At 38.0% G+C, this 14,897-nt stretch overlaps 2 protein-coding genes across 10 annotated transcripts in view; one reads left to right on the forward strand and one right to left on the reverse strand.

The window, feature by feature from the left end:
- The window catches only part of nrxn2b (neurexin 2b), a 786,445-nt gene extending 779,726 nt beyond the window's left edge, over window positions 1-6,719 (forward strand). For 8 of the 9 annotated variants that reach the window (XM_052140149.1, XM_052140162.1, XM_052140168.1 and 5 more), the window contains one exon: window positions 4,336-6,719. In XM_052140149.1, the coding sequence (XP_051996109.1) occupies window positions 4,336-5,219 (884 nt within the window). In that variant the 3' untranslated portion in view covers window positions 5,220-6,719. The remainder of the gene's footprint in view (window positions 1-4,335) is intronic. The other variant, XM_052140185.1, reaches the window with a different exon arrangement.
- The window catches only part of LOC127653517 (mitogen-activated protein kinase kinase kinase 11), a 359,883-nt gene that overhangs the window by 292,992 nt on the left and 51,994 nt on the right, over window positions 1-14,897 (reverse strand). The window lies entirely within an intron of this gene.

The following is a 14,897-nucleotide window of genomic DNA, read 5'->3' on the forward strand; positions in this document are numbered from 1 at the left end:
TACGTGTATTTTTAATGTGTATTTTGATTTAGATTGTTGTTACTTGTTATTCACAGAAGGAATCTAAAGTATTTCGATTACATCACTGATTTTGAGTAATCTCATGTAATACGTTACAAATGACATTTTAAAGCAGTTATTCTGTAATCTATAAATGTATGCACACATTGAAGATTATTATTTAACTGTAGCGTTTATTGTCATCAGTGTTTCATTCAACGACAAATATTCATGGATACGTTTCCAACTAAAGGACTCAGTACAGACAGCTGTCATGATGTCATTTCCTGTGGCCACAGATTGTTTAGTCACATGATATTTACTGGATCAAAAGTCTGAAACGCCTGTAAACAAAGATAACAGATTTTAAATGATGTATTTGCATGTAATGCTGTTTGCTTTCTTGACGAATCAAGAACGATTCGTTAAATTAAAAGATTCTGTGGGTTACGACTATTACACACAGTCGATCGACACGCGTCTCATATAGTGTGCTCTGTATGAACGGTCGCTGTCTTTTTGTCAAGGCAATTCTATCAAAGGGGGCGGAGTTTGACCAATCACAGACTGCACGTCCAACGGGGATATTATACTGTTGAATTATTAATGAGGTTTATCAAGAACCCAAACACACAATCACAAACATACAATACAATACAAGTGTTTGGGTTGTGCACACATTCAGTGGTTTGTGTGTATTTTGTGTCCGTGGATCGACAGTTTGTCTTCACCAAACCTCAGTGGAGTTTCCAGCCACTTTCAAGCAGATTAGTTAACCGTTAACTCTCAATCCATAGACACATTTTACCCCATTTTTGGCCTCAGCTGATTTGCTGGTCTAAGCTGGTCTCTGAGTGCTCTCAGGCCGGTCTGGTTTGATAGTTTTAGAGAGGTTTGGGGCATTTGGAAGACTAGCGAAGACCAGCAAACCATCTTTGACCTGTTTTTTCAGCAATTATTTGGAACAGTTATTGTGAAAAATGTGACTAATGAACTTTTTCCTTTGCCGTTTGTAAACCACAAAATTCTGAATGTGTTCTGAATGTTCATTTTAACCTTTTATCCTGGTGGATTCAGTTTCTGTGGGTTTGTTAAATGTGTTTATAAATATGCAAACAGGAAGTTTGAAGGTTGTGATTGGTTAAAGGGAGGGTGCCATTGATGATGTCATGGTTTGAGGGTTTCCATAGAAACAGTTACAGAAGAAAAGTCGCTTCCCTGGCACTAATGCTCCTCAAACTAAATTAAATTCTTAGTCTTTTCTGAATTTCTGTAATGATCTGTCCTCCATTCATCTGTCAGTTAAGAGTCATTCAATGAAACAGATGCATTTTACACTTTAAAAATATTGATTTTAAATATGCTTTTAAACATTATATCAGACAAAGAATGTTTTTAAGTGCTAATAAATCACATTGTGCCATCTCGAGTTCCATATACATCAAGTGTCATGCGTCAATTATATGAATTAAAATACTAAAAAAAAAACAGTTAAAGTAGATCTAATTAATGTGACGTGTTTGGAACGTTACGCTTAACGATTCTTATTGTGCATGAAAAACCGTTAATGAGGGTGGATCTCGCTAACTTCTGAACGTGGCTCCTCTGAAAGTCCCACAAATATTTTCAAGATTTACAAACTTCAATTTCATAACACATTTCCATCCAATTGAGTTAAGGAATCTTTAACCCTTTACGCTCAGATGGAGAACAAAAGGGAGATGACACTATGATCAATTATATTTGTAATGTTGTAGCTTTTAATTGCTTTGTCGTATCAACACAAATGTGTCTCAGATACAGTCGACATGATTGAGAATAAAACTTGTTTTGGCTTTTTGGAGCCTCTCTATTTACACCCAGAGATATAATGTTGTCATATAAGAAAGTACATGTTGATTTTTCAGCAGTTTCTTCGGCTGAGAGTCTCAGAATGTATCAAAAATAAGTTTTCTTTACAATGATACCAAAACATATATTTATTTTGTTGAGTTATAAGTCTTTAATTTTGGGTATGCCACTGAAACAGGAAATCTTTTAAAACACCTTCAGAGTTGAAAGGGTTAAACAAATTAAATATTTTAAGTTTGGTTAATTTAATTGTTTTAAAGATCACACATTGAATTTGCTAGAAATTTCTAATGAAATTGGAAAGCGTAAATTTAAAAAAATGGGATTAAAATGTTTTTTGAGTGAACTTTAAATTATGTTACTTGCTGTTTATTATGTCCTATAAAATTACAGTTCAATATTATTTTGAGAATAAGTGGTGTGACAGGAGAGCATATATATATATATTAATTAAGGCTGTTGATTTAACGTGTTAATTCAATGCGAAAAAATAACGCGTCAAAAAAATTTACATTTACACAATTAATCGCACCGTAATATGGAAGATTCCTGAGAAATGCTTGTAGTACCGCCTGTTTACTCCAGGGGGCAGTAAGTGAAACTTCAGCTGTATGAGCAACACACAGTTTATACAGTGAACAAACACTTCAGCAGAACAACACAAACATGTGTTACATTCTTGTGTTCAAAACACTTGATGGAGCGCAAATGCAAACTAATTTGATTAAAAATGTAATCGATTGACAGCCCTGATATATATATATATACTGTATATACAAATGTGATTGATTTAGTGTGAATTTAGAAACTGTTACATGTTTTATCATGGCAAAGATTTGCCATTAATTAAGTTTGTTTTAGATTTGAAATACTAGATGACTAGATATGATAGACACATGTAAAAAGGCACATTATTACATTAATAAGTTGACATAAATGGCACTCCTTTCATGGAATGACTCTTAAAGAATATGTTTCCTATATTTCTGCTCAAACTAAAGTGTTCACGCTACAGATGAAATTGCTACACAAAGCAGAGCCGCATAAGTGTAATGAATAATTTACACAGTGTATACATTCAACTTTTGACATTCTTTGATACTGGAGATGAATAAAAAGACTATTTTGTGATTCGTGCTTTGGAGTTTCCAGGGGACGGCGTGTGGATAATTATCCTGAAAGATACGCTCTGTGTTTTGGGGGAAATTCATATGGGACAGTAATTTATCAAATATCACCTTCCTTTTCCCGGGGTGAGAGTGGGTAGTTTTGCATATATATCCTCATTATTAGCGAGCTATCCCCATGCAAACAGGGAGTATCTTTAGCTTTATGAGCTCAGGGAAAACATTTATTGAATGATGAATTCAAAACATCTACTTTTAAACATGGGGTGGAATTTGTTTCATTATTCTCCGAGAACAATCTTACACAGCTTTCTTTTGTAATTTTTTTTTTCATGCAAAAAACATGCGGCCAATTTGTTGATGTAAGTGACCTGAACTATGTGGTTTATATTATTAAACATGCAGTGAGTGGAGATGCAGCTAGCATTAGCATTAGCATTAGCGCAGTCAGAACTGTTTTGATAGGATTTATCTAATTGTTTATTCTCTGAATAGTTAGTAAAGTTGGTTTAGCACATGTATTATAAGTTAACATATTTCTCTGTACTATCCGTACCCTGTAATGTAAACAACTGTAATATATCAGTGTTAGCATAGCTGTTTAGAATCATGTTAAACTTATGTTAATGAAACTATCCTTAACTGGGTGATTCTCACAAAACTTGTCAAGAAAATGTCTTCGTACAATTTTACAACAAAATTAAAAGAAACAAATACGAAATTATATTTTGCGCGCACAAAATGAAGTCCGATATTTTTGTGGTTATCAACATTATGCCACGTGCTATTTTGACTTGTTCCTCCTTTTCTGTATAAAAGCACAAATGTGTGTTCCAGTGAGGCACTTACAATGGAAGTCAATGGGGTTTAAATACATAAATGTTGAAGCACTTACATTAGATCTTCTGTTAAAACTTGTGTATTATTTGAGCTGTAAAGTTGTTTAAATCATTGTTACGGGGATTTACTGTAATATAGTAAAACATGACTTTGTTATGGTAATTAGACCATTATTGCAATGCAAACAATAGGAAAAGTAAAACGACGTGTTACGCTTATGAGAATTGGGGTAAAATGTGCTTACTACAAGAGTTCTGAAAATAATGTCACAGTGGTCCTAAATCTAGACTTCATTTTCTTTATGCAAAATACAATGTGATTTTTTTTGGTTTTGATTTGGGGTTAAATATGTCCAGGACATTTTCTTGACAGGTTTCGTGGACATCAACCAACTAACCTCACTGAAGTCTTAGTGTTGTTCTAATGAACCAGTGTTGCTGTTATTTTTCGTTCTTTGGCTGTTTTATGTTTGAATTCATCTAATGCAGTTTCCTTGCCTTTCTCTTTTTCGTCCTAGGAGGTGAACTAGTGTTACCCATTATAACCGTGGATTCCCTTGAGCCCCCTTCAATTGCGACACGTTACCCCATTATTCCCCCGCCCCCAACCTATCGCCCCTTCCTCACCCTGCTTGAGACCACCAAAGAGTCCCTGCCACTGCCCGGTCGACCCCCTTGTCCGCAGGACCAAGAGGACTGCGAAGAACTCATGGAGGTCTCGGCGTACGGTTCGGGAGAGATGACCGAGTCAGACGATGAGGATTATTATAAAAAATTGCCCCTCGTCACCGACCGGACTGTTCTTCCGCCTCCCCCCGCTGCCGAAAAACCCCACAGCGGTGACCGCCACTTCTCTCGTTTACCCAACTCCCATCGGCCGTCACTCCCGTTCACCCCGACAGTGCCCCCAGAGCAGCTCGTCCCCCGCCTCAAACCTGGCATCAACAGCGGTCCCAATATCCCCGCGGGTAAAATGAACACCCGCGACCAGGTCCTGCTGCCGCCCGTGCATCCGTCAGGCGACCCTGAGCATGGCGGGCGGCATCGACATATACCAGGTATAACGTATCCTCCCAATTTCCCCCATGTACCCAATACAGACCCCTCGTCGCCGGATAGAGGGCCGCCAGGAGCGGTGGAGGTGATCCGAGAGTCCAGCAGCACGACGGGTATGGTGGTGGGCATCGTAGCCGCAGCTGCTCTCTGCATCCTCATCCTCCTCTACGCCATGTACAAGTACCGCAACCGTGACGAAGGCTCCTACCAGGTGGACCAGAGTCGCAACTACATTAGCAATTCAGCCACGCAAAGCAACGGAGCTCTAGTAAAGGAAAAGCAGCCCGGTGCCTCCAAGACGGTTACAAAGAGTAAGAAAAACAAAGACAAGGAGTATTACGTCTGAGCTCGGCCTCAAGAGGGATGGAGGGGGAGGAGAGAGGCATTTAAGAAGGAGAGAGGTTGAGGAATGGAAAATTGGCAGTATTCTGATCAAATTTCGAGCATTGACATCCGTCTCGTTTTCTTCCCCAATCCGTCAGGTTTGGCTTCATTTGGAGGGTTTGGAATAGTTCCCTCTCTAATTTCCTTTTTTGAGAGCTAATCCCAATAAACAAATCCACCTCTACCTTTTTACCAATGGAAAGTGGAAATCTTTCCAGGCTCTAGTTGCTTTTTAAATATCCATATCATCTCCAAACCTGAGGTCAAAAGCTTGCCAAGATGGGGGATCCATCAGATTGAGAATCCTTTCCAAAACGAGAGCTGTTGAATTGGAATGAGTTGGCGTAGGTGACATTTTGGGAACAGATGGTGATGAAATCGTTTAGCGGTCGCACACTAATGCCAAACCAGCTCCGTGTCAAATCTGGCTCCAAGTTTTCATCCTCGATCTCTCTCCCGTTCTTGGCTTGTTCTTTCTTCTCCTCCTCGTCCTTGGTGCTCAGGAGCAGATGCAACGTAAATCTGTTGTGTTTCCAGCATGTGGTATTCAAAACGATAAGAGACTAAACTGTTTCTGTGGAATCAAACCAATTAATATATATATATATCAGCTAGCAAAACTTGAGAACTACTAAACATCTGTGGACGATCCCTTCAGCCGAGGCCCATGGTCACCCCATGTTCCAGCAGATATCCGTCATGTGTTTTAAGGGGTTGCACAGGGGTCTGTGAAGGATCTTGGTTTCTGCTCAAAGTACCACACACAAGAACCTCTCAAACATCCCTCAACAAGAACGTGACTCAATTCCAGAAAGATATATTGATATACAGATATTTCAGAAAAGATGGACCTCATTGAGAAGGAATGGTTTGTGAAAAGAGACACTAATTCCTCCTCGACGCTCCCATTAATTCAACCAACAACATCAGTGGAGAAACCAGAGACTTTGGAGCAGAATGCTAGATTTTTGTTTTTGTTTTGTATGTATGTGTGCGTGTTTTCTTTTTTTATTTTGTTATAATGTAAATGGGAAAAGACAATGTAAGTAGAGAACCTGAACGTACCTGTGTCTTTGAGGCACGCCGAGTTCACATTCTTCGTCTTGGACATTCGGGAGGAAAGTAGGTTTGCACTTTCAGCATTTAAGAAAAAGGAACGAACTTTGGAAATTGCCTGTTCCTATGAAGATGTACATCCCGAACGCTAGTATTCTAATTTTCTCAAGTCTATTAAAAGAACTAAATTCTTCATCGAAAAAGAAAATGTTTAAAACAGTTTGTGAAATGTCTAAATATTCTAATCTCATCCCAGTGCTAAAACAGATGTGTTTTTCCTAATAATCATCCCTGAGAAAAAAAAAGAAAAAAATGAAAGAAGGTAAAAGATCAGTGAATCAGATTCCGGAACGCAGATTTTCCTTGTTAATAAACACAACAAAATGTGATTTGATTTACAAACAAATATATATCCCTCACATAACGAAATCAATTCTTTGAGTCAGATAACTTTGATCATCAGTCCTCTGTTTGAATTATTTTGATCATCATTGAGGCTGTTTGTACTTAATTTGATCTCACTGTTCCATTCCCGTGTGCTTGTTTGAGTGTGTCTTCTTCATCTGTTTTAAGTTGCATTTCTCCCCTGTTCTTACTAAATGTTCTAATGTTACACTAAATGTTCCAGTGACATGAATCTGCATATGTGTATATTAACAGAAGGGAATACAATTGGTTATATACTTCTTACACTCTGTGTCGTGTGCTTATTTAAGATTCACACATCTCTTCTAATTCTCATCTTGACTGAACATAAATGCTTTCAGCGTATAAACCTCATGTGTACGGCTCTGATGTACACTAACTAGTGTGCATTGATAGTACAGTATAACTGCAGTTCAAGAGCTCTCTGATTGAACAAACACACAACATCTTCATCGGCAGGTAAGTCTTTTAAAGTGATTCTGCAGCTTTAGTCTCAAGTCATTATATAAGATCTTATGGACACACTTTATATTACAGTAGGCGTCTTTAACTACTATGCACTTAAGCATTTGATTCTAATTACTTATTGTGTTGTTGCATTGTACTTACATTAAAAGTAACTGCATCTAATTACATCTGTAGTTACACTGTTAACCCCTAACCCAACCCCAACATTTAAGGCCCAGGTATTGCTTTTTAAGCATTCCGGATGGTTTTGTTGCTTTCTGGATCGACTTTTGTGCGGGTCAAGAAAATGTAGGCTGCGCCCGGTCAAGTGATCCGCACGCGGACACCCCAAAGTATACATTACCCTAAACCTACCCCTAACCATATTACCAACCCTACTCCTAACCCCTACTCCTAAACCCTGCTCCTAAACCTACTCCTAACCCTAATCCTAAACCTAAACGTAACCCTACTCTCCTATACCTACTCCTATGCCTACTCCTAACCCTATTCCTAAACCCATTCCTAAGCCTACTCCTAAACCTACTTCTAACCCTACTCCTATACCTACTTCTAAGCCTACTCCTAACCCTATTGCTAAAACTTACTCCTAAGCCTACTCCTAAATCCTACTCCTAAACTGCACTCCTAAACCCATTCCTAACCCTACTCCTATACCTACTCCTAACTCTACTCCTAAAACCCTACTTTAAGCCTATTCCTAAACCTACCCCTAAACCTACTCCTAACCCTACTCCTATACCTACTCCTAACCCTATTCCTAAGCCCTACTCCTAAACCCTACCCCTAATCCCATTCCAAAGCCTACTCCTAACCCTATTGCTAAAACTTACTCCTAAATCCTACTCCTAAACCCATTCCTAAAACCTACCCCTAAACCTTCTCCTAACCCTACTCCTATACCTACTCCTAACCCTACTCTAGCCCTGTTCTAAACCTGCTCCTAGCCTGCTCTATACCTGCTCTAGCCTAATCCTAAGCCTGCTCCTAACCTGCTCTAGCCTGTTCCTAACCTGCTCCTAGCCCTGCTCCTATACCTACTCCTAACCCTATTCCTAAACCTACTCCTAACCCTACTCCTATACCTACTCCTAACCCTAATCCTAAACCTACTCCTAAACCTACTCCTAACCCTATTCCTAAACCTACTCCTAACCCTACTCCTATACCTACTCCTAACCCTAATCCTAAACCTACTCCTAACCCTATTCCTAAACCTACTCCTAACCCTACTCCTATACCTACTCCTAACCCTAATCCTAAACCTACGCATAACCCTACTCTCCTATACCTACTCCTAAGCCTACTCCTAACCCTATTCCTAAACCCTACCCCTAATCCCATTCCAAAGCCTACTCCTAACCCTATTGCTAAAACTTACTCCTAAATCCTACCCCTAAACCCATTCCTAACCCTACTCCTATACCTACTCCTAACTCTACTCCTAAAACGTACTCCTAAGCCTACTCCTAAACCTATTCCTAAACCTACCCCTACCCCTAAACCTACTCCTAACCCTACTCCTATTCCTGCTCCTAACCTGTACTCCTAACACTATTGCTAAAACTTACTCCTAAGCCTACTCCTAAATCCCACTCCTAACCCTATTCCTAAACCCTACTCCTAAACCCTACTCCTATACCTACTCCTAACTCTACTCCTAAACCTACTCCTAATCCTACTCCTAACCCTACTCCTAACTCTACTCCTAAACCTACTCCTAACCCTACTCCTAAATCCTACTCCTAAACTTACTCCTAAAGCTACCCCTAACCCTACTCCTAACCCTACTACTAAACCCTACTCCTATATCTACTCCTAAACCCATTCATAAACCTAGTCCTATACCTACTCCTAACACTACTCCTAAACCTACTCCTAAACCCTTCTCATAAACCTACTCCTATACCTACTTCTAACCTTACCCCTAACCCTACTCCTGAACCTACAACTACTCCTAACCCTACTTATAACCCTACTCCTACACCTACTCCTAAACCTACCTCAGTAGCAGCCAGTGTTGGGTAAGTTACTTAAAAATAGTAACCGACTACAAATTTCTTATTACTTTTCTAATATTGTAATCACATTACAAATAGCAGACAAACACAGAAACACAAACAGACAAACATGTGAACATATGAACATATTTTAAATGCTTTCTGCATAAATAATATGTGTAACCCAAGCTATGTACTTAAAAGTAACTTTAACTTTGATAGTAACTGGGTAGTTGACGTGACGTGGCTTTTTCACCGTCACAGAAGAAAAAAAATAAATGATTTCACATTTTCATCATTTAGAATACTGTAAATGGTTAAACATTTTCTTGTTTTACATGAATTTGTTGTTTTAATATCAGAGTTATTTTTAATTTTTTATAACTTTGAGCCAAATCTCAAACTCGGTCCTATGGTGTGACGGTAGACAAAATTATTTCATAAATATTAACTTTTATAAATAAAGAAAATAATGTTTAAAAATCTTAATGGACACTCCTGGCATAATTGTGCAAGTGTCTATTTCACTAAGTGGTCATCACTTTTCCTATACATACATTTTTTAAAGTGTAGGAATTTCATAAAGTTTGTCACAGAAAAAAATGTCCTTTGGTGTTATGCAATAACCTGATATTAAGTTGGGCAATATCATGGACAACTACATTTATTTGAAAGAAACCATTCAAGGTCATGTGACTGAATACCCCTATGAAGCCCATGAGCAGTGCACATGGTAAGTATTTCTCTCAGAATTGTTCAAATATTTAACTATGTTTTCAGACCACTGAAGTTGTTAAGTTTTGTTGTCCTTTGGTGTGACACCCCTAAATTAATTTTTTTAATTCAAATTTGTATTTTTAAAAGCAGGACTATATAATATTATGCAAATGTATCATGCCAATTGCTAATGACAGTTCAGCTAGCATTAGCATGGTTATTAACATGCCACAAAAGCTCAAATGTCCTTTGGTGTGACACTTTGGCCTGTCACACCATAGGACACAGATGTCACACAATAGGACAAGACCTCCTTAAGAAGCTATTAAAACAAATAGATAAAGTTTGTTAACATACTTTTCATTCTTTTTTGACCAGTTTTGATGATTTTAAATTCAATAATGACTTACATTTGAATGTTTATTGCCATTTTTTGGAGACTACATAAAATTTTCTGAAGTGTTACTAAAACAACTATAATGTGTAATGTAACAACTATAAACAAATATAAAGTACATAAATACAGTGCTACTACTTATAATGCTACTTAACTTTTTTAGAACAGAAAGAACTGAGGGAGAGATGAGTGCAAAAGAGAGGACCAGACAGTATAGGGAGCGAATTAAAAGGATCCACAGAGAAAGGATGCGATCCTAAGAGAACAATGGAGAAAGTAAATCAAACTGAAATGTTGCCATATACATCTTAAAATAATTGAGGGATCTTGCTGAGTGACTGAATGACTGCTTATTATTCAGTATCAGAATAGACCTGTGTGAGGTTCAGGTTCAACAATATTACATAATAAGCTTGTTATTACAGAATAATAAACTATATTGTGTTTTATAAGAAATTAATAAGTAAGTGGTTACATTTGTAGGGAAAACACAGTAGGTCATGAGTTCATAATTAAGTATACATTACATTAATTTCTCTGTTGATCCATTAATCAATATTCTATCATTATTTCATACAGATAACATACACTCACCTAAAGGATTATTAGGAACACCTGTTCAATTTCTCATTAATGCAATTATCTAATCAACCAATCACATGGCAGTTGCTTCAATGCATTTAGGGGTGTGGTCCTGGTCAAGACAATCTCCTGAACTCCAAACTGAATGTCAGAATGGGAAAGAAAGGTGATTTAAGCAATTTTGAGCGTGGCATGCTTGTTGGTGCCAGACGGGCCGGTCTGAGTATTTCACAATCTGCTCAGTTACTGGGATTTTCACGCACAACCATTTCTAGGGTTTACAAAGAATGGTGTGAAAAGGGAAAAACATCCAGTATGCGGCAGTCCTGTGGGCGAAAATGCCTTGTTGATGCTAGAGGTCAGAGGAGAATGGGCCGACTGATTCAAGCTGATAGAAGAGCAACTTTGCCTGAAATAACCACTCGTTACAACCGAGGTATGCAGCAAAGCATTTGTGAAGCCACAACACGCACAACCTTGAGGCGGATGGGCTACAACAGCAGAAGACCCCACCGGGTAACCATCCTCTGATGGCTACTTCCAGCAGGATAATGCACCATGTCACAAAGCTTGAATCATTTCAAATTGGTTTCTTGAACATGACAATGAGTTCACTGTACTAAAATGGCCCCCACAGTCACCAGATCTCAACCCAATAGAGCATCTTTGGGATGTGGTGGAATGGGAGCTTCGTGCCCTGGATGTGCATCCCACAAATCTCCATCAACTGCAAGATGCTATCCTATCAATATGGGCCAACATTTCTAAAGAATGCTTTCAGCACCTTGTTGAATCAATGCCACGTAGAATTAAGGCAGTTCTGAAGGCGAAAGGGGTCAAACACAGTATTAGTATGTGTTCCTAATAATCCTTTAGGTGAGTGTATGTTAAATCACTACTCAAAACAGCCGAACACACTCGTGCACGGAGACTGAAAGGAGAAATAAATTAGATATATGTTAAATCACTACCTATAATAAGATATTATAAGCATCAATGCTTTCTTATTGATGGATCTGTAAGTATCAAAGTTACTTTTGGTGTGATATGTTTTGCACAGTTTATATTGCTGAAAAATAAAAACAAATGTCTTCCTTTATAATTGTTACAATAAACACTATATATGCTGACTCAATATGCAATGACTATCTTTGTCCTTTGGTGTGACGTTTTGTCCTATGGTGTGACAAACATAAAACAACAGAAAAATATACTTATTTTAAAATATCTTTTAAAAAAGAGTCAAGTTTGGCATTAGGGGAGTTACAATAAAATCTCCTCTTAGATGGGTATAATTTCAAACAGTTTTGTAAGGTTGGCGAAAAAGTTTTATTGACATTTGTAGGGAAAAGTTTATCAAGTTCATCTATTCATGGTGAAAATTATTCTAATTAGTACTTTCATGTAAAATAAATAGCACTTTAATAAAAAAATGTTTGAATAATGTGAACAATTCTCTCAAGTATTTTTTTTTATGTTATTGAATATAATTTCTTAGTACTTTTTAAATGTCACACCATAGGACACATTTACAGTACTGTTGAGTGAAAACGTGAAAAAAATATGTGAAGTCATTGACAAAATGAGTGACCACTACTATTTTCTGAAACTACAGTTTTCATACTCCATAAATATATGTATTTTTTCTTAAAAAGTTATGTTTTCCAAAAAAAGTAATTTTTCTTGGCCATTTGTCAACTACCCAACTATCATTTCTACTGTAATATATTGCACTACGTTTCGACTACAAAAGTAATTAGATTACAGCAACACGTTGCTTTGTAATTAGATAAATCCCAACACTGGTGGCATCAAATGGGAATCTTGAGAGAATTTTGCAGCACAACATGTAGTATGTTCTAGTGCAGTGGTTCCCAACCTTTTTAGGGTACTGTACCCCCACAACATTTTATCCTGCCTGAAGTACCCCCACAAGCGCATGTGATCGGTGTGATTTTTAGATTTGGTGTAAATTTTAGGTGATACCTGAATTTACCTGTAAATAATGATATTTTTACTTCCTATAACTCTTATAATATAATACTTGTCTTTGTTCAATATTTGTATGACTTTTTCACATCTTCACATGTCCAGACCAATTATACAAAAACAAAGATCACATTTTATATAATAATAATAATAATAAATTTATTTTATATAGCGCCTTTAAAAGTTGCTTTCTCAAAGCGTTTACAGGCAAACATAACAACAGAGAAAAATACACACTTTAAATACAAAAATAAACTAATAAAATTAATAATCAAGTAAAAGCAATCCTAAAATAAAATGTTTTGAGAAAAGATTTAAAAATCACTAATGTATTTGAATTCCAAAGCATAGGAAGAAAATGCTTTATCACAGAACGAAACTGTGTCTTGGGAACAACCAAGAGACCAATCTGAGAGGAACGCAGATTACGACATGTAGAAAACTTGTACATAGTAGCAGCCTACTCAAAATAAGTTTAGACCTGTGTATGACACAAAAGGACTCACCAATCAATGAGAAACTTGACCCTGTCTCTCACTCATAAGCTTGGTCAGTCTTGGGGCAGTGTGGCAACAGCAGCTATCAGGCTTTTCTCCAAGTTCAGTCTGTTCCTGTGCTTGGACTTAATTACGGCCATGGATGAAAATGTCACTTCACATAAATATGTAGATCCAAATGGCAGGAGCTCATTCAGTGCATGTTTCCCCAAATCAGGATATTCCTTCTCCACATCACACCAGAACTGTGACAGGTTTGTTTCTGAGTACCTCATCTTCAGTCCACGGTCTGAGGACACATCCAGCAGATTTTCCTGTAGTCTGGTAGGAATGTTGTTATCCGTACTTTCAGTCATGAAAGGATTACGGACCCAGTCAAGTTTGGCAGACTTGCTTTCAATATCAGGGAAGTAGGAGTTGAACTCACTGTTGAGTTTGGATAAATGTGTGCTTACTAATTGCACTATAGAAGCTCTGTCAACATCACCTGCAGAAAGAAACTTGTGTCCCCATCTTCACATTTACTCTCCCACAGTTTGATCTTCTTCATGAATCCACACACTTTGTCATACATGTTTAGGATGTGTGTGTCTTTACCCTGTAAAGTTAAATTCAGGTTGTTCAGTTTGCTAAAAAAAATCAGCAAGATATGCAAGGCGGGCTACCCAGTCTGTGTTCTCCAACATAAGAACAAGGGGATGTGAGTGTTCTGCCAGAAAAGCGCTTACTTCATTGTGCAGCTCCAAAAGCCTCTGTAGTGCCTTCCCTTTCGAAAGCCAACGTACATCGGTGTGAAGCAGTAGCCGTTGGTGCTCAGCGCCACTGTCATGACAGAGCCTTTCAAACAGTCTGTGATTCAGAGGCCGCGATTCAACAAAGTTTATCACTTTCACTGCGTCATTCAAAACTTCATGTAACTCAGGACTCATTCTCTTACTGGCCAGTGCCTCTCTGTGGATTATACAGTGATTCCACTGAACGTCGGAGTTTACTTTCTTAATCTGCATGATTAACCCTTTCACCCTCCCAGTCATTGATGCTGCACCATCCGTGCACACATGAATACAGGACTTCCAATCCAGATTGTGCTCTGAGAAAAAGGTGTCGATAACGTGAAACATCTTTACCGGTAGTGCTCCCCGTTAGCTTCTTGCAGAACAGAATGTGCTCGTTAATTTCAGAAATTTCTCTGTATCGCGCAAACGCAATCAGCTGCGCTAACCCACTAACATCTGTTGACTCGTCCAACTGCAGCGCAAATGGACCAGAAAGTTTTAACTTTTCCACTACTTGATCGACAATATCACCGGCCATGTCATCAATCCTACGGCACACTGTGTTATTGGACAATGGTACCGTTTTCAGTGCATCAGCTGCTTTCTTATCAATCATTGTTTCTGCAAGAATTACAGCAACAGGCAAAATTAGCTCCTCAGCAACAGTAAATGGCTTTTTGGATTTAGCCACAAGTAGCGACACAGCATATGAGGCCTCCAATGCTTTGGTTG

This window comes from Xyrauchen texanus, chromosome 2, assembly GCF_025860055.1.
Source record: "Xyrauchen texanus isolate HMW12.3.18 chromosome 2, RBS_HiC_50CHRs, whole genome shotgun sequence".
In the NCBI taxonomy this organism is placed as follows: Eukaryota; Metazoa; Chordata; class Actinopteri; order Cypriniformes; family Catostomidae; genus Xyrauchen; species Xyrauchen texanus.